General features: G+C 50.9%; 1 protein-coding gene across 1 annotated transcript in view; it reads left to right on the top strand.

Annotated features, from left to right (window-relative positions):
• PTPRS (protein tyrosine phosphatase receptor type S) overlaps positions 1 to 23,971 on the top strand; it is a 135,548-nt gene that overhangs the window by 77,217 nt on the left and 34,360 nt on the right. Inside the window, exons 6-11 of the mRNA XM_061355854.1 lie at positions 1,636 to 1,746; positions 3,982 to 3,993; positions 13,894 to 14,163; positions 16,345 to 16,926; positions 17,792 to 17,925; positions 18,080 to 18,224. Of these exons, the coding sequence (XP_061211838.1) occupies positions 1,636 to 1,746; positions 3,982 to 3,993; positions 13,894 to 14,163; positions 16,345 to 16,926; positions 17,792 to 17,925; positions 18,080 to 18,224 (1,254 nt within the window). The remainder of the gene's footprint in view (positions 1 to 1,635; positions 1,747 to 3,981; positions 3,994 to 13,893; positions 14,164 to 16,344; positions 16,927 to 17,791; positions 17,926 to 18,079; positions 18,225 to 23,971) is intronic.

Here is a 23,971-nt window from a genome sequence, read left to right as displayed (position 1 = left end):
GGGGTGAGTCCTTTTTCCCCTGGCGAAGCTGCCTGCCTGCAGCTCATGCTCGTGTATGCTCCTGCTCTACAAAGTGGCTTCATCTCCCCTCGGTGCTCTCAGACCAGGGATGCCCATGGGCTGCCCACAGAATTCGTCTGGAAGCAGTGGAAGCACCCCCAAATGAACAGAAGTTTCTAGAGCAGTGCACTGGCCAGCTCTCCAGCAGAATGCAGCTTCCAGTGACAGAGCATGCTCGAGCTGTAATTCAGTATGAAATGTGCTCAGCTGGTGTCTCAGTGGGAAGCTTCAGTCTGTTTGCTTTCTGACTCCTCTTATGCTGAAATAGCCACAGATTCTGCTGAAATGAATTCCCTTTGCTTTAGTGGCTTGGGTGGGGTTGGTTTGGGTTCTAATTCGCTCTGCTCTGCCTTTGAGAGCTACGAGGCACAGTGGATGCTGGCACTGTCACACCCCATCCCTGTCATAAACCCTCTCACACATCACGTCTTCCCACGCAGCATCCTTTGTCACCCATGCACCCACAGAGGAACCTTTGCTCCACGTCCTCCTCATGTGAACACATTGGGTTTGCCTTCCTGAAGGGGCTGTGTCTGCAACCAACGATGACACCATTTGCACTTTCCTCACTTAAGATTTTATCAGGAAGATTACACCGAGCTGAAATTGTTTGGTTTTCATATTTAGGGGTATATTTTCCAGAGATGGAAGTTTAAGAGTCTTAGCACATACGAGCTCTGTCCGTATCTGTAGTATAATCATGTACTCCTAATACATAAAACATTTGATAGCCTGTTGAATTATTTATGTAGTATGTATTTTCACTGGAGTTTTGCAGGGATGAAGCCTTCTGAGGTAAATGAGGCAATTTTCTTCCATGTAGTTACATGCTGCCTATCTCTGCATGTTTGCTGACAGGAGTGTTTAGTAGGGACTCTGGGTATGTTCTTGTAGGCTGCAGTGATGTACAGGTTTAAGAAAAAAACCTTAATCCTTTTGTCCAGGCAATTTTGAAGTTCCAGTGCAGTATTTACAGGTTTTCCCTTGGGAATATTCACTAATAGTAAAGTGCTTTTCACACCGACTCTTCTCTCCTGTAGGCTTCCTGTGAAGCAGGTATTTAGGCACAAAACAAAGGTAGCAGAGATAAAGATACCCCAGGGATCCCAGGCAGGGGGTGACAAAGCCTCCTGCTTTTACAGTCACTGCTTCAAATCAAGGAAGGGAAAGTCAGCTGCCTTTTGATGGATTTCTGGGGATCCTGGTAATATGGATTACTGGAGCTGATTCCATGAGTTCTGGTGCAGAATGCCTGCATTGCGGAAGCCACAAAAGTTGGTTCTTTTGCTGATCATTCCAGTATGGAGAATAACACTTGGAATGGGGGGGGGGGGGGTATGATATTCAATTTTCTCCTCCTGCTGAGTATGTGTCCAGCTGTAACACTGAGCACAGGCAGTAGCTGTTGTTGGCTGAGGGCTCTGGGCTTCCAGAGCTCAGGAACCGCAGGGAGCATCCCATTGTTAGCCCAAAGGGGAGGACAAAAGCAAAACACTGAGGCTATTGCTCTGTCTTCAAGCCCAAACCAAAAGGTGATGATTGTGTCTTTGCTGCGGTCTTCTTCTCTCCTCCCAGGTGGCCTCCAGATCGAGAGCAGCGAGGAGACAGACCAGGGGAAGTACGAATGCGTGGCCAGCAACAGCGCCGGAGTGCGCTACTCCTCCCCTGCTAACCTTTATGTGAGAGGTAGGGAGCACACCGGCTCACTCACACGCTGCCAAATACCTCCCTCCCCATGGCCTTCCTGTGTCCCAGCTGCTTCCAGGATCCCATCCTGAGAGCCACATCAAACGTGACCCAAAGCAGTGTGCCCAAGAGTCTGCCAGCATCGCCCTGCAGAGCCCAGAGGGCAGCGAACACCTTTGGCTGCAGAGGCCACGATCCCCTTTCTCCCCAAAGGTCCCTGCTCTCTGGAAGTGGGAAGGTTTCAGTTCTACTGGTGTGGGTGTGAGAGGAGGGGAGGACCCTCTCAGCCCCCTCCACTGAGCTCTCAGTGCCCCCAGTCTCACCAGCTTGCCACGGGAGGGTGCATTCTCACTTCTCACCTAAGTCCCAGGCAGTTTTCCCTTTGCCAGCAGTAACTTGTCACTGGTTCCTTGGGCACAAATGCTGGCCTTGGGCATAGAGAGCTCTGCCACAGGGCCAGGTCCCTTCACCCGTGTAGCTTGGGAACAGATGACAGGGGGACAGGCTGCTGCTTGCTGCCCCCTTGATGTTCTCACACCCAGTGGGGCAAGAGCCTTTCTGCTTCTTTTGTTGGTTGGTTTTAATCTCTCTGATCTGTACTATTTTGTGTGTAGATTTGGTTTAATATCTTTCCACAGCAAAACCCTTTTGGCAATGAGAGAGCAGGGCTGGTCCTTCTCCCTCTTTTTAACAATACAAACAGACAAAACTACCATTGGGAGTTAAAAAGGGAAGTTACATCCCAGCAAACTGTTCCCATTCCATCCCATCGGCAGAGGAAGCGCCTCCCACCTACACTCACGTTAACTCTGCGGTCCCATGCAGAGCCATGCTCCTGTGTGCACTCCTTTCTCTCTCTCTTTCTCTCTCTCTCGTGTCTCCCGCTCACTAAATCACATGCACATGGAGAGGAGGCTTTTCAGAGTGAACGTTTCCAAGCTCCAGTTTTAAATTAGCCTTTTGTGGCCAGCTGGAAAATTGCGATTGGAATTTGCCCTCTCGCCTGGGCCCCGAAATTCTGCTGCTGGGAGCGTCAGCCCGGATCGGATGCTAACTCCAGGCTAAACCCTTTGCAGACAGCTTTAGCTGGAACCGTTTGGGATCTTTTTTGAAAGACAAAACCCAAGAAAAACCCCAACGAGAAGCAGGAAAAAAAAAAAAAAAAGTGTGCATTTTTCACTCTTTTATTCCTAAATTTCCTCTGCCTTTGTGGCCACTCGGAAACAACCCAGGAGACAAAGGCTGTAACCATGCTGCTGCTTGTCTCCACACCTGGCTGAGAGGCGGCCCAGGTGGATAGCCCTCTTTCTATCCAAGTTAACCCGTGTGTTCCTGAGGCTGCCTGACAAAGCAAGCCAGCATTAACCGGCCGAGAGAGTGCAGAAACCAGCGTGTAAGCGAGCTCGGCCTGTGGTTTGGGTGTTTCTCATGCTGTTTAATTCCTTGTTTCTTGTGTGTTAATATCGTGGAAAGGTAACAGATCTCTGAAATGGATTTGCTTTGGTGGGAGGGGAAGTTCATGCACATTTTCCTTCCTGTTTCTTTTTTTCCCCCTTTGTTTTAAAAGAGTCCTGAACACTCTTGTGTTTCCAATTGACTTGTTTCTCCCATAACATGCTTGTCTCTATAGAACACCTGGGATAGGAGTTGTAAGTTTGAACATTGCAAGGAAATGTTTTTGCTTTTTGGTTTGCTTTTCTTTCCTTCTTCGAATTATTTCTTGGTTTTGCCTTATTCAGTCCCATTGTGGAGGTAGCACGAGCAGGGCCGGGCGCGGGGCTGGTGGGAGCAGGGGCCGGGGGAGCGGTGGCCAACCTGGGACCTCCTTTGAGTTGGGGCTTCTCTACCCGGGGCAGGTTCCTCTCCCCCTTCTCTAAAGAGCAGAAGCACTTACGGATGTGAGAATTCCTTGCTGGGGTTGGCACCTCTGCGGGGTGCTGCTCCTGAACCAGGATTGCTCACAGCCTGGCCTCTACGGAGTGTGGTTGGTCTTAAAAGGTCCCTAGGTGGATGGGAGGGGGAACGTCAGGAAGGCAGGGAAGAGGGTCGTTACTATCTTCCTTTTTATTTTTCCTTTCTTTTCATTTTGGTTAAGAGAAAAAAAACAAAAAGAATCAATCAATTTGCAGCTGACAGCCTTGAGAAGGCCTTTTTTTACTCTCTCTGTGTTTCCCCTATTTTTCTCTTCTCCTCATGTCATTGTGTTCCGCATCAAACCCCCTTAACATCCCTCAGAGCTACGAGAAGGTTGGTGTGGTTTTTTTCTTTTTTACTTTCTTTACCCACATTTTTACATTCTTAAGAGAAAAAAAAAAATTAAAAAAATATATAAACTAAAAAAAAAAAACCTAAAACTATTTAAAAAAAAAAAAAAAAAGAAAAAGCAAGAAATCTTTAAGATGAGCGAGACCCGCCGTTCCCGGGTCTCGCGGAGATGAGTTGAGTTGCATTGTGGGCCTCTCTATGCATCCTTTGGTAATGTTGCTGAGTTCTTGCACTTTTTTGTCGTCATGGTTACCTTGCCGTTTGGACATTGGGCCTGATGCATGATAGGAGAATGTAACAATCTTCTTTGCATGCCACTTTTTCAATTAATTCTGAATTCTTTTTTTCTCTCTATAAATAATGTATCGTTTTGGGTTTTTTTTTGTTTTCCAATTCTGGTTACTTTTCAAGTGGATTTACTCTTTTACTTTCTCAATTGGTTTTGTTCCGTTGGGTTTTTTGCTTTCTCTTTGAGTTCCTGTTTCTGTTTGGATTGGTTATGCTGTGCTGTAGTTGATTCCAAACGCATTGTGAGAAGCCAGTGTTCCTGCCCACCCGGTGGTAACTGAACTCCTCAATCCCTCCAGGAGGAAAGGAGTCACACAGCTCTAACGCCTGTCCATGGAAGCCCTGCTATTTGGGACAAGCCTTTGTTTTGGGGGGAGGGAGGGATCTGGGAAGTGGAAAAGATGGTAAGAAGCCAGGGTGTCCATCCAAGAGGTAGAGCAGAGCCTGGGTCCCGTTACTGCTTACATATTTCTGGGAGGTGTGGCCCTTGTTCCACATCCTGCACACAAAGAAAAACCCTGATCCCTGCTCCCAAGGGCTTCCCCAGCGATGCAGAACTGGCTCACTGGTAACCAGCCTCTTCCCTCCACTCATACCTAAGGCAGTGTGCGGGAGCTGAGCTTGAGCCGTGTCCCATCAGCAGAGCTTGTAGGAAGGAGGGCAATGCCTCATCCTCGCAGGGTCGGGAGGGAAGGGCACCCAGCCACCTGCAGAAGGGTACCTGGGTCTCATGGCTCTGCCTCTCCCCATTTACCCTCTTCCTCCCCATCATTTAACCCTTGTTACCTGGCTATACAGGCACATTGAAAACCAGCCTGGCCCAGAGGCAGTAGAACCCTCCTTTCTGAAGGAGTGTGCAAAGAGAACTGCAGCAGTGGTAGACTGATGGAGGCTGCTGGGCCACATCTGGCAGCTGCATCTCTGTTGTAAACAGCAACAACAAAGCTGACAAGTTACATTCCAGCTGAAAATGCCTCTTTTCCCTCTTCTCATCTCCCTGTTTATCCCCAGTCAGCTTCTGTGTCCTCCCATGTGTGCCTCCTGAGGGGCTGAACCACATGGGGTAGGAAACAGGCGGGTTTTTGCAGTGTGTTAGTTGTACCATTGGTGCTTGGTGCTCTTGCCCTTTGCAGAATTGAATGCCCTTCCTTGCCCTGTTTATGCATATCCTTCTGCCCACCAGTCCTCACTACTCGATAACCTACCCAAGGAGTGGCTTTCCTAGTGTACAGGTATTAAAGCTGTGTGATTTTTGAGAAATCCAGTGCAGTATTGACACAGTATCTGTCTCTCTCTTTCTCTATCTCTCTCTTTCTCTCTGTCTGTCCTTCTCTTTTTCTTAAAATGCTGAGATTTCAGTGCTCGGACCCTCAGTGCTGGTATTCTCCCCTCTCCCCTTCAAGTCTCTCCCCCTCTCCCCATAGAATCAAGGGTACCACTCCGAAATGCTGCACTGTTGACAATGTGTTTCTGAAGAGGCCAGTCGTGGCTCTTCTAACTGTGATGCCAGCAAGAGCCAAAAGACACCCCCAAGGCCTAGGCTCTATTGAAAGAAAGAAAAACACAAAAACAAACAAAGAAAAGGGAAAAAAAAAGGCTTGTTCTCTTTAAAAAGAGCAAGAGAGAAGGAATAGGATTTGAAGTGAGGTGTTCCCATCCCACCTCCCTCCTGCCTAGGACTAAAAGGTGCTAATCACTACTAATTACAGGATTTTTCCTTCGTGAATAGGAGTTGGAGTTTCAGGCTTTAGGTGCAATTAAAAAGGGATTTATACACCACTGGTTTTTATTTGGTTTATTTTCTCTTTTCTAACGTGTCCAAATTGCACTGCTGCTGCTAGAATCTCTGTGATCTGAGAAGGTTCTAACATGAAATTCTTCCGTAAGAGCCAATAAAATAGTAATAATATCAACAACATTAAACTAAAGCTAAGTTGGAGGAGTCCTGATAGGCTGGGATGACACTGGGCAGGGAAACAGGGACTTGATACCTGGCTAAAAGAGCTCATGTGGTTTGCTAGGAGTTATGGGCATGGTCTTGAAAGGCTTGGTTGAGGGTTTGCCTTGTGTGTTATGACCGATCAGATCATGCCATCCTCCAGAATAACAAAGAACCTTGCTAACAGGGAATTCCAAGCTCAGGTGCAGAAGTATCTTTATGGAGACCCACAAAAGCAGAGCAGAAGTGGGTGAGATGAGTTCTGCCACCAGCCCAGGGTGTATGAGAGGTTCTGGTCTGAACCAGTTGTCCAGGAAGTCAGCACACCTGAAGATGGGGATGCTGATTTTGATGGGACCTGTACCTGGCTTTCAAAAGCCATTGGATGCTTCTCTGTATCCCTCAGGACACAAACACTGTCAAACTGGCCCATAGTGAGGGCAGGAAAGGACAGATTCCAGGTGTGTCAGGAGATGTCTTGGTGATGGCTGAGAGCTTCATGCCTCTCCTTGCACAGTGCAGGGCTGTGCCTAGCACAGAGGAGCCTGCTTTGGGAGCCTGGCAGTTCTCAGAGCTGATGAGAATGGGGAAGGCTGTGAATAGCTGCCTGGATAAAGCCAGGTTGACTCACTCATACCTGATGGCATTTTCCTCCAGCCCTCAGTGAGCCAACACGTGCAGGGTCCAGGCTTTGCCCCATGTGTGTGCTGCCCTGGATGTATGCCCACAGGGGGTTTGCCCCCTTGAAACCAAGCACTTTGTCGCTCTCCCCTTCATTTGGAAAGGGAAAAAAGCATTTGGAAAGCTCTCCCCTTCGTTCCTCGCACCGTGGAGCTGGGCTTTAGCAACCTCTGCTCTTGGTACAGGGCAGATTGTTGTGGTTCAGTTGACCAGAGTTAAAACATTCCCCCTCTTCCACGCAGTGATGCCCTGCCAGGAGTTCCAGAAGGCAGCAGTTGTGGTGCTGTGGGGATAATCCTTTCCCCCTCAGCCCGAGCTTCTTGGTGCTCTGCTCTTTTCAAGCTCAGGCGGTTTGAAATGGTTCTGCAGGCATTTAGAGCAGCGCAGGCCATGCGGTGCCTGCTCAGCCCGCGCCTCTCCTGCTGCAGGAGTACGGTGCTGAGTCACCCAGCAGCAGGTTCTGCAGCCCAGGTCCTGCTGAGAACACTTTGTTTTTCAAGGCTCTCTAGAAAGCCTCGACTCATTGAGAGAGGCAAAGATAAAAACAGGCCAGGGCTAAACACAGAATAACAAAACCCGTTTGAAACCCATTAAAATAAAGACCATAGGAAATGTACAAATAGTGTGCCTAGGACCTCTGAAAATCAAGATCAAAATGTATTAAAATGTGACTAATTCCACAAATAATTTAGCCTGTAGCCTGCTCCTGGGTTAGGTTTGGCTCATGTTTCATTGGAGCATCAAACCAGAGCTGCTGGTGCTCGGTCCTTCCGCCAGTAGGCAAGTGGATGGGTGCTCAGCTTTTCGCTTCCAGTGCCATTTTGAGGTCAGAAGGAGATAGTTTCCCTTGCACGATAGACTTAACAAGGTCAAAACCCTCACTGGTGTTTTTAAATGTACCATTTTAATACCTTTTTAGCCTAGCCTTGCTAAACTCTTTAATGGAAAAAGAGGGAGGCAGAACCACTGCTGCTTTGTAGAGCTGCCCCTGTAGTGCCATTTGCCAGGCACTGGACTTTAGGGAGGGAGAGGTCTATGATGGCTTTTGAATGTGATGTTAGCACTTCCATGGGTGGGGGAGCCCCCCTGTCCATGTTTGGGGTGTCCTCAGCTCTGAAATTCTAGTTCAATCAAAGCAAAACAAGCAACTTTGCTGTGTTTCTGCAGAAGGATTTCTCAAGGGTATCAGGGAATGGGAATGGATACAAAAAGCCACCCCCCAAAACCAAATCAAAACTGTACATATATATATGTATATATATGAATCTCTCTCTGTAGAGAGCACTTTGCAGGAACACTGTGCTGTACTGATCTTGAAATCTCTGCCTGCCTGTGTCTCTTACACCTTTTGCATCGCTGTTCTCTTTGTTTTAGGGGAAAAAATTAGATTACACCTTGTCAAATTCAAATAGCAGAGCTAACCCAGTGAAGTGTGTGTTCAGTGTTACAGAGCTGCTGGGAAAACAAACATCCAATTGGGATCAGATTATTTTCTGTTCAATCCTATAAAAAGCAGCAGAAAAACAAAAGAATTGCAAAAGACCAGAGATGTTCAGCCAGCCGGTCACTCAACTGATGTGCTTTAACTGGGAAAGTAACAATGATTGGGAAGGTAATGGATTTCCTCCAGACCAAATGCAAGCCTTGGTCTCATGCTTTATTTATCTCCCTATTTACTTGTGAAGGAAATTAGGAAGGAGATGGGCCTGAGGAGGGAACTGTCTCGTCCTCTGGAGGGACGGAGGTCGGAAATCCAAACCCGAACAGCGTCTCGCCCCAGCGGAATGAACTTGCAATTGGAATGGGAGAGGGAGAGGCAGAGGCGGCTGCATGGACAGCACAGGGGCAGGGACCACCTTTTGGGAGGGGAGGACAGGTGTAATCTAAGCTTCACTAATAATGTAGAGGCTGCACATTATTTTGGCACCCTTTCCCCTACCCCCTCCTCATTTTGGAGCAAGACGGAATGACTCCTGTCTCCCCAAAATGGCCAATAATGTCCGCCTTCTCACCTCATTTGGAGCAGCAGCTTGCTGAGTGTCAAAATGTTTAATTCCATTTGGTTTTGTTTGGTGCTTTCAACCAGTCACTTCACTTTCTTTGGTTTCCTTTTCCGATTAATTTCTTCTTGAAGATTACAGACTATGTTTCTCTTTGAGTTGGTTTAATGTGAATCGGGGTTTGAAGTGACGGGTTCTTGTCCAGTACGTTCTCCCTTCCCCACCTCGCTCCTCCTCCGTTTCTCTCCTTGAGCTAATCTGGAAGGGGCATAAAAAGTGGAACTGGTGGGGTTTCCTCAGCACAAACTGCTTGGCTGGTCCTCAGGTTTCTCTCACTAGCAGCTTCCTGGGAACACATTGTAAGGATGGATTCTGGTGTTGCAAAAGTCAACCCTGGATCTCCCAGTGTCTCTTCCGATCAGGTCTGTAAATCTGTCCCTTTCCAAAACGTCTCTCACCTTGTGGACCCCAGCTCTGGTTTTAACTGAGTGGTGGTGGTGGGGAACCTCAGCGGTGTTGATTGCTACCTTCTCCTTGGAAAGAAGAATGCACCAAAAAAGCCACTCACAGAACACAAACTGGGTGAAACCTCCCTGCACCCGTGAGCAGCAGCAAAACCAATTGGCTTTACAGTGCTCTGAAGTTGTGGAACTGTTCCATTTCTAATGGCATTGATGTTAAGCACAATCTGGGGTGCAGATTTGCCTGGGTGAAATACTTAACCTAGCAGATTATATTGAACCAGACACATAACTAACTGCACTTAAATCTTTGCCTCCAAAAATGGCTTCTCTGCATTGAATTAACTTGCCTTGTGTCACCAATGTCCAGCTCCAGTTCTAAAACCTGGTTCTACCAATAACAAGCTGTATCCTTGTTTGAAAAAAGCTCCTGGGAGTTTTTTGGCCATTGGAACTGTGTGTCTGTGTGTGCCTGCTTGTGTGTGTCTGTCGGGAGATGTTGCACATGCACATGGAGCATGCACATACGTGTATGCATGCAAGGTTGGCTTCGTAAAACAGGTCTGACAAAGCTGCCATGGCAATCAAACATCCCTGAAACTCAGGGAAGGTGCTTCTTGGGACCAGAAATCGGTGAAAACTCTTATCTGAGTGTCTATAGTCGAGCCCTGAGTGTCTCATCCCAACTTCTCCTTTCCCAAGAGGGCAGTTGTTCCTTTCTTTCCAGTCCTTTGGAAGTGATGGGTAGCGCAGTGGAAGGGATCTCTTCACCATGTTTTTTTCCATGTAAAATCTCAGTCTTTCAGCTGCTCTGTGTGAAACCCAGCTGGACCCAGAGCTGAAATTGCCCTTGACTCAAGCTCTAGCTGCCCTTTCTTCCCACCACTGCAGCTCCTCCTCGGCCCTGACCTAAATGCTGACCCAGAAAGTCTCAGCTGGACAAATCTCACGTCAACAGCCAAATCAGAGCGGTAGGGCAATTAAAACAACCAGCAGCAGGATGGCTCCTGCTACCCAGAGATGAGCCCTCCAAGTACTGCCTGTTAAACTCAATTCAGTTGCCACAGCCCTGAGCCATAGCAGGGATGTATCCAGGGACTCTCGGAGCTCTCCAGCATTTAATGGTGGAGTTATTTCACATCCTGAGACCAGTGCGTGGATGTTTGTATATTTGTGCACATACAAGTGTGTAGCTTTTTTTAAACCAGGATGCACAGCAGAAGTGCTGCGACCTCTTTGGGTCTTGGTTAGCACTAACCCTAATCTGAACCCTTCCTTTTCACAGAATGCACATCAGCTTGGGCTGGTGGCATCCGGATCTTGCTTCCCCTTAGTTAAGTGTGCTAAATGCTGTTAAAACCCGGGCTGCTGCAGGGAGGGTGGGCAGAGCTGCCTGGCAGTGCTGTGACCATGCTCTGCACAGCCCCAGCCCCAAGCTTGTGTTGTGTGAGTGGATCTCTTCCATCCCTGCCCAGAAGCAGGCAGGCAGCAGCGCTCTGTTCCCTTCAGACTCCGATTCTCAGCACTCCACCATACATCAAATGATGCTTTTCAGTTCTTAAATTCTGGTTCGTTCTTCCTTTTTCTTCTTATTTTTCTCTTTGGTTTCCTTTCTCTTTCAGTTCGGTTTTGATTTCTCTGTAATTAGCCTCGGTTTGAATTAATTGTCTTGTTGCGTTTCCATGACAACTCAGTGTCTGCATCCCACCTGCCGTTGTTTGCTGTTGATGCTGTTTGCTGGCCGGATCCTGTCCGGCGTATGTCTCCCCATTTCTCCTCACCTCTCCCACCTTGCCTCCCCTGTCCAGAAGGTGACATATACCAGCCCCTCCTCAGAAGAGTCATCCCCCCCTCCCCAGATCTGTCTGCATGTTGACCCCACTTGTTCCCTTCCAAGTTCTCTCCATCTTGTCTCAGATTGTGACCGGCGTGGTCTTCGCATGGCTCCATTTTCTGAAGTGTGGTACCTCCTGAAGCAGGCAGTGGACAGAAGGATGGAGTAGCCAGTAGGGCCCTGCCCCTCATGTCCAGGGCTAGAAGTCTTCCCTTGCAGCATAACAGGGGGGAGAAAGGATCGTATTGCCTGGTCTCTTGAGCCAGTGCTAGTGTCTGAGGTGGTGCAAATGCCCTGGCGCTCTCCTTGTACCTTTGAGCAGAAAGTCATCTTCTAGTGTTAGCATCCAGGTGAGTTCGCAGTCCCTCCTTCCCCATTCCAGTCTGTTCCCCAGCCACACTGGAGGTGAGGGCATGCTGTCCGTTCTCTTGGCAAATCCCTGCATGCAGGAATTCTCCTTTGGCATCTCTGAGCTCCTAATGCCACCAATCTGGAAGTCTTCTCTTCCTTGCCTCTCAGTACTGGTTCCTGGGTACTGGCAACCGTGCAGAAAAGGATCCAATGGCCTGATGGAGGAGCGCACCTTCTGTGAAGACATCTCCGTGTCAGCTTGCAGGAGGAGACAGGGGCTGTAGCTGGCTTTCGTTCAACAAAGCCCCACTAAATGGAAAACGGCCACTACTTCTCCTGGCAGTGCCCTTCCCAGCTGCAAAGATCCATAATGTGGAATAGCAGCCAGGGAAGTGGGCTGGAAGAGAAACACTAGAAAAACCCAAGACGTCGCTTCCAGGGGACATCTGAAGGCACTAGGACTTGGGAAGAGCAACGGCAAGCTAAGCTCTGGTGTCCTTTGCATTGCTTTTGCATGGATGCAGTTGCCACTGATGTTTTAGAGAGGTTACCTGGGAATAGGACAGCAGGTACAGATACCTCAGTCCCCCAGTGCGCCCACTGCCCCCTTGCCCCCCCTGCCTGTGGGGAGCTCCCTGCATGGCTCTCTGAAGCTGGAGGACTCCCGCTCCCTGCTGCTGTGCCTGCATCTTCTCGGGGTCTGTATCCTTTCGTCTTTGCTTGCAGGATGGGTCCTTGCCCTCAGCTCCCTCCCTAGGGCCTCTTTTGCTCATTCCCCTGCTTTCATCCCTAAGGAAGAGCCCCCAACCTCAGCCAGCCCAGTTAGTTCAGAAAATGGAGCCACGGAAACCGCAGCCTCCCCTTTGCGTCCATGTTCTTACTGTGTAAGGTCTGGAAGCTGCATCCACCTCTCTGCTAAGGAGATGCACAGAACATGTCACTGTTTTCTCAACGTTAAAGTTTCATTACCTTGTTTTTCTTATTAATTCTATTCTATTTATTATTCCGCCAGGGCTGAGATGTGACAATGTGAGCCACCACATTGGGTCACATCAGCTAGAAAAAGTATGCAGCATTAAAGTGGGTTTCCCCCTCCCCTCCCTCTCTTTCTCTCTCTCTTCTTTCTCCCTTCCCCTCCTTGTTCTCCTTCTCCTGGTCTTCCTTCCTTTCTCTGTCGCTCACTTTCTATTCAGTATCCATGTGGGCATTTGCTAGCCGCCCAGAAATGATATTTCTCTGCATTTTCCTCTCTCTTTCTCTTTCTCTCTTTTTCTCTCTCTCTTTTTTACCTATTTTGCATGATGTTTGTGACTCTGAGAGCTGCATCTATCGATGGAACCGTGTCAGATCTTAAAGAGGCTTCGTTAGGGTTTCTATACCCGAAAACCACAAAAATTTCATTAGAGTTTCTCATCTTTTCCAACTCCTCTCGCTCCAGGGGGGGGCTGCTCCCCCTGGGCGGTTCTCACACGCAGACACCAACTAAATTCTATCCCGCTCCGGGGACTCCCTCTCCTCCCTTTCAAACGTTTTTACCTCTTTGCTTTCCAAGTGGTGCCCCTCTGGCATTCGGGGATGTGAAAATTCTCTCTTTGTTGAATTCTCTGAGTCCAACAAGGCAAAAAACAAACAAAACCCTTGAGAAGTTTCCATCTCCATCCCAACCTTCTCCTCGCCACCACCCTGCCTCTGCAGCATCCCTCAGGCAGAGCAGCCGCTGGGAGGGGAGGCACCTGGACCACTCCAGGCCGTGGTGGTGGAGCCGTTTTGATGCGGGAGAAGGTGATGTGGGAGTCAGACTGCACTGGAGAAGGGAGGAGCAGGGTTCCTGGGGTGTGGAGCGGGGAGCTGGGGGCCCCAGCGCTCTCGAGGACATTCCCACCGCTCGCCAAGCCAGCTCGTGCCAGTAAAGATGAGAAATTGCTAATAAATTTTTGTGTATTTATCTGTGCTGTGATGGGTCTAATCTTGATCAATGGAACCCTGTTGCTATGAAATATCGCTTTTATGTCTCTATTCTATATATTGTTTGTGAAGTAAGAATTTATTTGAAGTTTCATTTTGTTGGCTTTTGGTTTTTTGTTTTTTTCATTTATTTGTTCTTTTCGTTTTGGTTTTGAATGAAGGAAGAAAAGAAACGATGACAAACCCCATCTATATTTAAATTCTCTTTTGCTCTTTTTTCTTTTTTCTCCCTTCTTTTCTTTTCCTTTTCCTTTATCTTTTTTTTTTTGTTGTTTTCCTTTTCTTTTCCTTTCCTTTTGCTTTTCATTTTGCTTTGCTTTGTCCCTTTTGTTTTTGTGTTACCTCTGTGCGTCTCGTCCGCAGTTCGCCGGGTGGCCCCTCGCTTCTCCATCTTACCCGTCAGCCACGAAATCATGCCCGGGGGCAACGTCAACATCACCTGCGTGGCCGTGGGTTCGCCCATGCCCTACGTCAAGTGGATGCAGGGAGCCGAGGACCTCACGCCTGAAGATGACATGCCCGTGGGCCGTAATGTGCTGGAGCTCACGGATGTCAAGGACTCAGCCAACTACACGTGTGTGGCCATGTCCAGTCTGGGAGTCATAGAAGCCGTTGCTCAGATCACGGTGAAATGTAAGGGAGTGTGAGCACGCCTGTGTGAGCGAGTGCGTGGGTTCCCTGCTCGCATGGGAGCTGTGCACGCGTGTGGGGATGCGCAGAGCACACGTGGGGTGCACGGCGGTACCGGAGCAAACGTGGGCACGTGTTGTGTTCGTGCATGTGGGCATGAGGAGGTGAGCTCAGTCGTGCCTGTCAGCCTTCCCGGTGCATGCGTGGCACTGCCCCTGGCTGACTGCGGTACCTGTTTCTGCCTGTGCCTTCTGATGTGCGTGTGAGGAGCCTGGGGCTGCAGTTAAGCATGTCAAAAGGTGGTCGTGCATGGGAGAAGGGGCAACGTGGCTGTGTGGGCATGTGGATGCCTGACTGCATGTGTGTAAGCCCGTGTTGTTAGCAGCCTGTATGTACATGCGTAGGTGTGTGAGCATGAGCAGGAAGGCAGACTTGGGCACCACAAGTGCCATGTGCTGGGATCTGTGCATGTGTCTTTGGGGATCCCGCGCACAAAGGAACCCCCAGTGAAGGGGAAGCTGGTGGCTTGAGATCTGGCCTCGCTTTAGGACCGCTGGGCTGTTTGTTATGAAGGAAAGCAGGATCCAGACCCCTGCATGCTTGTTTCTGTCCTGGGCTGTGAGGCTTGCTGGGCAGTTTGCAAGGAGCCTTGGGTGCCTTGAAGCCTGCATGCCATCCTGTTCCAAGGTCAGAGATCCAGCCAAGGCTCTGAGGATCTCTGGCACGTGTACCCTTGCAGTAGAGCCTAGTTCCAGCGTCTTAGTGGCCGCTGTTGCCTCAGCAAGAGGGGGAATAACCCCAGCTTCCAGCTAGCAATTCCCAAGAGGAGCACGGGTGCAATCTTCAATCTATTCTGTCCTCAGCAGGGGAGTATTAAAACCCAAGCGGGATGCCCCTGTGGTTGGGTGAGTGGAGAGCTCTTTGTATGAGCTGGTGTCTGCTCTGAGTGATGGCATTGCCCACGAGGGATCTGGGGAGAAGAGGGGGTGGGAAAGGATGGGGGGGGGGGGAGGGAGAGGAGGAGAAATACTTTGGAGAAGGGGAGGGATGAAGAAACCCAGTCCTGTTGTGTCAGTGCATCAGACTGAGGAAGGTCGGACAATAGAAATGAGTAGGGACAAGAGAATCTTGACGTGACGCTTCCTGAGCTTTTGCACAGGGAGTGGGCTCATGTGCTAGCAGGAGGATGCCTGGGGCTGGACTGAGGTGCTCTTTATTTTCCTGAGTATTTTCTTCCTTCTGCTTTTTCCCTGTCTTACCATATCAATTCAGGAAGCTGCTGCGTAAGATACATTGCTTCTGCTTCTATTCTGTCTCCTCAGATGAGGAATCTGGCCCTGCTGGTACCTTCTGCCTTTTGTCATTTTATTCCTATTCTCTTCTGGTCCTGCATGTAAGCATCCGCAGTCTTTCCCATGCAGAGGATGAAAGGAGAAATTAGAGCTTTAGAGGTGCTCAGGTCTAGAGAAGATGAGGTTGGAAAGGGTCTAAAACATGTCGTAAAACACGTAAAGCTTTCTGCTGAGTGTCTGACATCGTGCGTGCGATCTCCAGCGAGCTCAGTCATAGAACCATGGAGTGCTTTGGGTTGGAAGGGACCTTAAAGCTCCTCCAGCTCCAACCCCTGCCAGGGCAGGGACCCCTTCCACTGGAGCAGCTTGCTCCAAGCCCCTGTGTCCAACCTGGCCTTAACTTCCTTAAACAAAGCCAAAGGGGATGATGTGGATGAGGGGCAGGGAGGATGAGTGTTAACACATGCTTGTGGCTCGAGAGGCAGCACTCCAGGTACTTCGGTTCTGGAGAGCTCATCCTCACCCTCCCGCTGCCCGCACACTCAGCCTGGGGCATCGGCAGAGCCCGCGCCTGTCGGAGGATCCGGTTCCGTGCTCGGAGGAGCTCCGGGATAACTGCCTTTCCTTAGTGCCGCGTGAGCTGGCGGATGCGCGGCTGAAGCCGGTGCTAATGATTCCAGATGTTTAGCTGAACACTTCCCTTTTGATGGAGCAGTTTAAGGAGGATAATAGAGTGGATAACTAGGTTCATAATATTTCAGCAGCACTTTACTGAGCTGCCGCGCTGGGATTGGTGCTGTGCCTCTGGCTCCTACAGCCATAACCAGCCCAATTAGGCACCATTTCATCTTCTGTGGGCTTTATTTAAATGTCTGTTCTTCCTGATTCTCAGCACTCCCCAAGGCTCCTGGGACGCCCATGGTGACAGAGACAACAGCAACAAGTATCACCATCACCTGGGACTCTGGAAACCCAGACCCTGTGTCCTACTATGTCATTGAGTACAAGTCTAAAAGCCAGGATGGACCGTATCAGATCAAAGAAGACATCACCACCACGCGCTACAGTATTGGGGGGCTCAGCCCCAACTCTGAGTACGAGATCTGGGTCTCTGCAGTCAACAGCATCGGGCAGGGGCCTCCCAGCGAGTCCGTGGTCACTCGCACTGGTGAACAAGCTCCTGCCAGTGCCCCCCGTAACGTGCAGGGCCGGATGCTGAGCAGCACCACCATGATCATCCAGTGGGAAGAACCGGTGGAGCCCAATGGGCAGATCCGGGGCTATCGTGTGTATTACACCATGGAGCCTGATCAACCCGTCAGCAACTGGCAGAAGCACAACGTGGACGACAGCCTCCTGACCACGGTGGGCAGCCTGCTTGAGGATGAAACGTACACGGTGCGGGTGCTGGCCTTCACCTCCGTGGGAGATGGGCCTCTCTCCGACCCCATCCAGGTTAAGACACAGCAAGGAGGTGAGCACCCGGGTCACCATCTGGGACGCACTGGGCTGCGGGGGGAGCAGTGTTGTCTATAGCATTGGCTGGCTGTGGCACTAGAGCTCTTCTTTCGTTACTGATTCTGTTTTGCTAAACCAGTAACCTCCTGGCTGAGTCCAGTAGCTGGATCCAGAGAGCCTGGTGCATGGTTTCTGACCTGGTGGTTGGTTACGTGGGTGGGGGAAGCAGTTCTGCCAAGAGAATCCGTTCCTGCTGTGCCATGTTTCAGAGATGCCTCTTATGGCTTCCAGTTTCTAAATGGCTTTAATAGACCTAAAAGCACTGCCCAGGCAGTGATGAAGCTTGTGTCTTCCTAAAGTTTCTTCTGCCCATAAACTACCTTCTCAGAGATGAGCTGGGAACCCCTTTATGCCTTTCTCACAATGGGGAGCAAAACAGAGCCTGAGTTGTCACAGCACATGTGTTGAGCTGAGAAGAAAAGATGTTTTGTCATAGGCTGTCACCCAGCGTGCTTTTGGGATTTCTGCTGATGGTGTGGGGTTCTGCTGAGAAAACCCCATGTCCTCAATGGGCTTCCCACCTCCAGAACCTTTTAATACTGGGATTAATGGGAAAAGCAGTATTCTGCACTGCCAGGATAGAGGCATGTGATCCAGTAGGACTCTTCCATCTCCAGCAGCTCTGGATAAGCTCGAGTCCTGCAGTGGGACTTAACCCTCCACTGCTTTAAAGGAAGGGCATGCCCCCCTGCCATGGGGCATTTTGCTGGCATGCTCCTCACACACAGGCTTTGAAGAGCACAGGGTAGGAATCGTCTCCTTAGTTAATGTGGTTTCTCCGGTCTTGCCTCCTCTGCCCATCATCTCCTCGGCTGTGTCAGTTCCCGGGCAGCCGATGAACTTCCGAGCAGAAGCCAAGACAGAAACGAGCATCGTGTTGTCGTGGAGCCCTCCCCGCCAGGAGATCATAGTGAAGTACGAGCTCCTCTATAGGGAAGCAGAGCACGGCAGGGAGGTGAGTGTGGAGGGGAGCAGCGCAGAGCGGGGGGGGGGCCCACAGAGCATCCTGGTCCTGTGCTCCCCAGCAGGGCCGGTGCCTCGGGTCAGGGTTTGCCTCTGCTCCCTTTTTGTTTGGTTTTATTTCTCTCTTCCCCCCTCGCCCATCCCAGGTGCAGAAGAACTTCGAGCCAGCGACCTCCTTCACTGTGGAAGGCCTGAAGCCCAACACTGAGTATGTCTTCCGCCTGGCCGCCCGCTCGGCTCTGGGCCTGGGGGCCTTCACCCCGGAGGTCAGAGAGCGCACCTTGCAGTCTAGTAGGTGTCTCTCCTTTTCCCACCCTTCTCTGAGGGGAAGACAGTCAGGGAGCCATTGATGGTGGGCACAGGGGTACGGAGCTGTGGGGCGGACGTGCGCGCTGCGGCGGCGGTTCACACCTCCAGGAGCCTTGGGGACCTTCTCCCTTTGCTGACCCAGAGAGCTGAGGTGTGAAGGAGGAGCGGAGCTGGTGCCTGCGTTCTGGGGGTGATGGGAGGCCAGGTAGCACCATCCACGTGGAAGGGTGGGGAGCAGTGAGGAGCTCATTGATGGGCTGCGCTGGCCCGTGGTGCTGAGCATGCTCAGGGAGGACATCATCCAGCATCACGCAGCAGCTTGCCTGCCCCTCCACCAGCAGCAAGCTGGCTGGAAGGGGGGCACAAGCACTGGAGCAGGGAGATGGGGGGAATGGGGAGGAAGAGGAGAAGGGAAGGTGATTCATCACAAGTCCAACGTTTTTAGCAGCCTTTGGGAAAGTGGTCCTCATGCTCTTCTCCATGAGTGACTTTGTAGCTGCAGGGAGGAAGGCAGCAAGGCAGGAACGGCTTGGGAATGGTCCCATTTGGGCTCTGGCAGAGCGGGGAAGAGGAGTCATGTGGAGGCTTGGAGGGGAGCGCTGCTAGTGACACCAGGATGGAGTGTATGCAACCAAAACGTGCTGGTTTTAGTTTAATGGATTGTCTCCCTTCGCTGTTGCCCCGGGGACAATAACCCTGGATGGCAATATTTCAACCTGGGCTTTTCACAGATCTTTGCTTTTAAACGAGGTGTTTTTTTCACTGCATGAGTGGCTGTGGCAGCTGTTCTTTGTGTTTTCTGTCTCCTCTCATCTCTACTAAATCACTCCGCTGCAGTTTGGAGTAGCCGGGAGCAGAACTAACTCAGAAATGGCTCTGGTCACCAGTGTGAGGAGAGCGGGCGCCTGCCCCCATCTCTCAGAGTCCTTTACAAGGGGGAGCAGCATCTTTCTGGTTTAACTGTCACGTCCTCCTCTCCCCTGTCTCTCTCCTCTCTCTCCCCCCAGCAGTGGGAGGAAAGGGGAGCCTGTTTCTGCATAGACACAATTCCTTACTGCTGCTTTCTCAGGCCTCCACTCCATTCTAAGAGATTTTATTTCCCTCTTCCCTTCAAATGTCCCCCTCCCCTTTCCTTTCCTTTCTCCTTACTCTGTGTACTGAAAGAAAACTCTTTCCTGACTCTGCTGCACATCTGCTGGTTCTGATTCCAGTGTGTTACTTTTCAGAGGGAGCATCACTGTGGGGTGGGGGAAAATGAACTGAAAGGACCTGAAAAAGGAAGTGTCAAACGCTCTGCTTCTGTTTTCCAAGAGGTTTTCCTCCTTGAGATTCACGGGAGATGGGCGGAAGAAGAGGGTTTGGGATCTGTGCTTTCTGCTTTGATAAAAACAGGCTGGAAGAGGGGGTGGCAGCTGATGGCAGGGGGGCTTAGTGACCTGAAGGGTGAAGAGAAGAGGATCTGGGAAAGGAAAAGGCTTTGGGGCTTTTCCTAACTTGGCGCATGCCCAGGTTGAGGCCGGGTTTGTTTCTTTGGGCTCAGCTTTCATAGGGATAGTTTCAGTGCCTGAAGGCTCTCAAGAGCATGAGCTGGGAGCTGGCAGTGTCCTGGAACACAGTGAAACACTTTTTCCTGGCTGGCTGTTGGAGGAACGAGTCAATTCTCCCTGGTCCGGGCGGCATCCTTCGGGCTCACAGACCTTCGGGTTCGGGACAGGCTTTTGTGTCTTCCTCTGCAGCTCCTTTTCTGTTCAGCTCCTCCTTGGCCTGCTCCTTGGCTCTCCTTTCTCCTCTCTTCTGCTGTCTGCTTGCCTGCCTGCATGCCCTCGCAGCCCGACGACACCGGCTCCCTGCTCGCTCTCTCTTGCTGGGCGGTTTCACACCACGATGGCATCTTGTCTGCAGCAGCAAAGCCTCCTCTGTCCTCCTGCAGCCTGCCCAGGCTCTGCCCCTCCCAGCTGAGCTGCATGTGCCTGCATGCCGCAGCCCTCCCTGCATCGCACACCTTTCTGCACACCCCCTCCCACCTCCCTCTGTCAGGGTGGCTCCTCCTGAGCATCATAACCCAAGTAAAATCCATTAAACTAAAGGTAAAGTATCTTTTTCTTCTTGAAGTAGCTGGGTTTTAACTCTTCAAGTACCAGAGACGTAGCTTGTCAAACTGAACTGAATCTCATGGCTGGAAGGAGCAGGCTTGCCCTCTCTGACCAGCCATGACCTTCCCAGGGCTCCTTGGCAACTCTCCTACTGGGAAATGTCAGAGTGCAAAGCATGCATCGCCAGACAGGGGTGGCAGGGTGGGTGCTGTGAGGCTGCATGTGCAGGCGTAGAGGAGCAACGAGGGCTTGCTTACCCTCTGTTCCTTCCTAAGAAAGGGTGTTTCCCCCCACCCATTAGCTCTGCTCTCCTTCCCTTCCCCCTTCCTCACAGTAGATGAAGTGAACAAAACTTACACAAAGTCTATGGTACCTAAAGGGTTAAAAAACATTGTATTGTACAAGGTCAGTAAGGGTCATTCTTGTGGCTTGGACAGTCAACTTTAAAGCATGTAAAAGATGCAGCTCAGGTGAGTACTGGCTGGTCTCAAGCGGATTCACAAATACAGTCCACCCTGTGGCTGCAGGCTCACCCCCACGTGCGTGGATCTGCACACACTCCTGTGCCCTGGAGCCCATGGGAGGGTGGGAGGGGGTTCCCAAAGAGCTGTCTGCCTGCTGAAAACAGAGGCCAGCAGACAAAGATGCTCATCTCCTGGCCGGGGGGCTCTCACCTGTGCTGTGGCTCCCTCGCCAGCAAAGGGGCTTGGTGCAGAGGTGAGCTCACAGCCTCTGGTTTGGGCTGCGATGCTTCACCTCCTGCCCACTGCTCCCACCATCTCAGTGCTGTCCCCACGCACGTGCACGTCTCCAGGGTCACACAGGTTGGGCTGGATTGTGAAGGAACCTCACAGTGCCATGAACTCCCCCAGATGGGTCTCCAGGATGGCCGGCCAGCACTTGGTGGCTGTTCTCATCCAGGTGCTGTAGCCGATCAGAGCGATGGGGAGAGGGGCCGGGGGGGATCTGGGCCTTCTCCCCCGTCACCCACCCCCCCACCCTGCCTTTTTGACCAGAGAAGGTGCAAAGCATCCCCAAAGGAGGCCTCGCTCCAGGGCCTCTCCGTAGGTCCCTGTGCTGGAGCCTAGAGGGTGAGTGAGCAAGCGAGAGCGTGACCAGGCCAGTGCAAACCCAGAGCCCAAGTGCCCGCGGGAGCTCCGGCTCTGCTCACTGGGGCTTTCATAATGAGTATCAGGATGGAAAGGGTAGGTCAGGTCAGACCCTCTCTGCAGTGGGTTTCTCAGCCGTGGTGGCTTTGGCTAAGCAGGAAAGGTGGCTTTTAATGCTACCAGCCTCCGAGGGGGTTAAACAAGAAGCAAACAGCATCCTGGTGGGTGCTGGAAGAGGGCTGAGTCTTTTCCTCCATACCCTGAAAGAGATTTAAGTTGCTGCAGGGGTGTGGGAAGGAGCAGTGTGCCTCCAGTCTGGAGGTGCAATCACAGCAGATGGAGAGAGGGGGAAGGAGATCCATCCTTGGGACTCTGCCACCCTGCTCTCTGGTCTCCTTAGCAAAGGAGAGTAGATTGGGGTCCACAACTGCCCTTGCTGCAGTAGCTCAGGCTCTGCTCACCCCGGGGAGCCAGCAGTGGGGCAGGATGGCGTTTGCAAAGCCAGTCACATGCAGAAACCCACCAGGAGCTTGGTCTGGCCTCGTAGCTCAGTTGCTCTTGTTCTCTCGTAAGAAAGTCTTATAAGTTAGCAGTTGATGCGTGGAAGGTAGGTAAAGTCTGGGAATGTTCTGGAAGGAGTCACTTTTTGTACCAGCATTATTTTGGTGTTATGATTTCCTTTCTGATGTTTGGTTTCTTTTGTTTGTTTCAAATTGCTGGATTTCTGTTTTATTTTCCAGTTTGTTCCTTTCGGTTTTGTTTGTTTGACACATTCTGTATTACTTTGCGTGGCTAGCCAGGGCTGGGGCTCAGCACCCTCTGCAGGGCCAGTTCTGAGGATAGGGGATCCATTCTGCCATTCAGCCCAGCAATAAAACGTGAAATTAGGAGGCTAACACCCAAAATGTCCTACTGGACAGAGCGCTCAGCACCGCAGTGAAGGACTGCACAGCACATGGCTCTCACTCCAGTGCACACTGGGCAATGTGAGACTTGATTTAGCTGAGTCCTCAAAGCAAGCTGGGCCCAAACATCTGTTTGTGACTCAGGGATGGGACTAAGAGACTTGGGAAAATCAGTCCTCAGTAAAAGAGCTTTTTGTTGATGAGCAAGCAACAGAGCAGTGAGAAATGGTGGCCAGCATTTATCTACTGCCGTGCTGCTTGCAGGTGATGCTTTAGGGGCTTATAAGGACGCCCCAGTTTCTGGCAGTGTCTGCAGAGAGTTAAAAGTGATTTATTGCAGTTTGACTGCATTGGGTGAGATTGGATTTGCAGATTTGCCTTGAACAATACATCACTCTCTCTGCTTACCTGATGGGTTGCAATTAGTGATTATTGAAAGAGCCTGCTCCAAGACCTCCTCAAGTGCCCCGGTTGGGGTACAGAAGTGTCAGACTCAGCCCAGGCTTTGCCAGGGTCTCAGACCTGTGGTGTCTCTACCAGCAAAGCCCTGTTCCTGCAGCTCTCCCTAGCAGCACCTCAAGGCAGGGCCGTGCCATGGCAGTGTGTGCCCCAGCACGTAGTGTCTGACGGAGCCGGTGTCGGCGTCCTGCTTCCTACTGAGCCGAGCGTGCTAAAATTACCTTCTGCAGCTCAGGAACACCGAAGTGAGCAGCCCTGCGCTCGAAAGCTGTGCTTTGCACCTTCCCCATCGCCTCAAAACCAGCCCTGAGACAGTTGTCTGCTGCCACCCGCAGAAACGGAGCCTGTCGGGTCCCACTTCCGAAGGTGTCCTCCTGGGATGCTCAGAAACGCCCTGATGGGGTTCAGGCAGTGAGCATAGCGGGGGCTGGACCTGCTGCTGCTTGTGGAAACCCCACTGGGTACCCGAGCACCTTCACAACCCCCTGCCTCGCTCCTTTGCAAGTCTCTTCTCTAAAACCCTCCTATGGAAACACGTTGTGGGCTCATTGCTTGGCAGTATCCTGGCCATTGCCACCGTGTGTTTCCCCTCCTTCAGTCTGTGGACAGCGAATGACTCCCATCTGGAGGTTCAGCCTCTTCATTTTAAGCCTCCTGGCAAAAGATTCCCTTTTCTTGCTTCCTTTCCACAGATCCCTTCAAAGAAATCCAGGATCCTAGAGACTGCAGTTGGGGAGGAAGCGCTTGCCCAGCCAGGGCAGTGCCAGACTGCGGTAGAACAGGGAGCTAAAGGAAGAGGCCTCTCTGGGGTGAAGCTGGGTGCGTGGTTTCGCAGCAGCCACCCTGGCAGGCGCAGCAGGACCCCTCTTGGCTAGCCCACGCGCTGCTTTAGTCCTTTGCTTTGTATCATTTCCGTTTCGATGCCCCATTTGGTTTCCGTTGGCTTTTTGGTTTTTACCTTTTTGTTTAAACAGCAACCCCAAAACAAAAGACAACAACAAAAAGCTCTTCTCTTTTAATTTTATCTTCCTAAACCAAATTTTTGTACGTTTTATTTTAGATTTTTTTGTTACCATTTTCCTTTTTTTTTTTTCTTTTATCTTTCCCATCTTTTGTTTGTTGTTTTTTTTCCCCTCCCCCCCCCTTTTCCTTCTTCCCTTTCC

This window comes from Neopsephotus bourkii, unplaced genomic scaffold, assembly GCF_033783945.1.
Source record: "Neopsephotus bourkii isolate Nb327-2 ecotype Australia unplaced genomic scaffold, CSIRO-AGI_Nbou_v1 NB_838, whole genome shotgun sequence".
NCBI classification, from domain to species: Eukaryota; Metazoa; Chordata; class Aves; order Psittaciformes; family Psittacidae; genus Neopsephotus; species Neopsephotus bourkii.
Note: the sequence above shows the minus strand (reverse complement) of the source record. Positions and strands in the feature narration are given on the sequence as shown.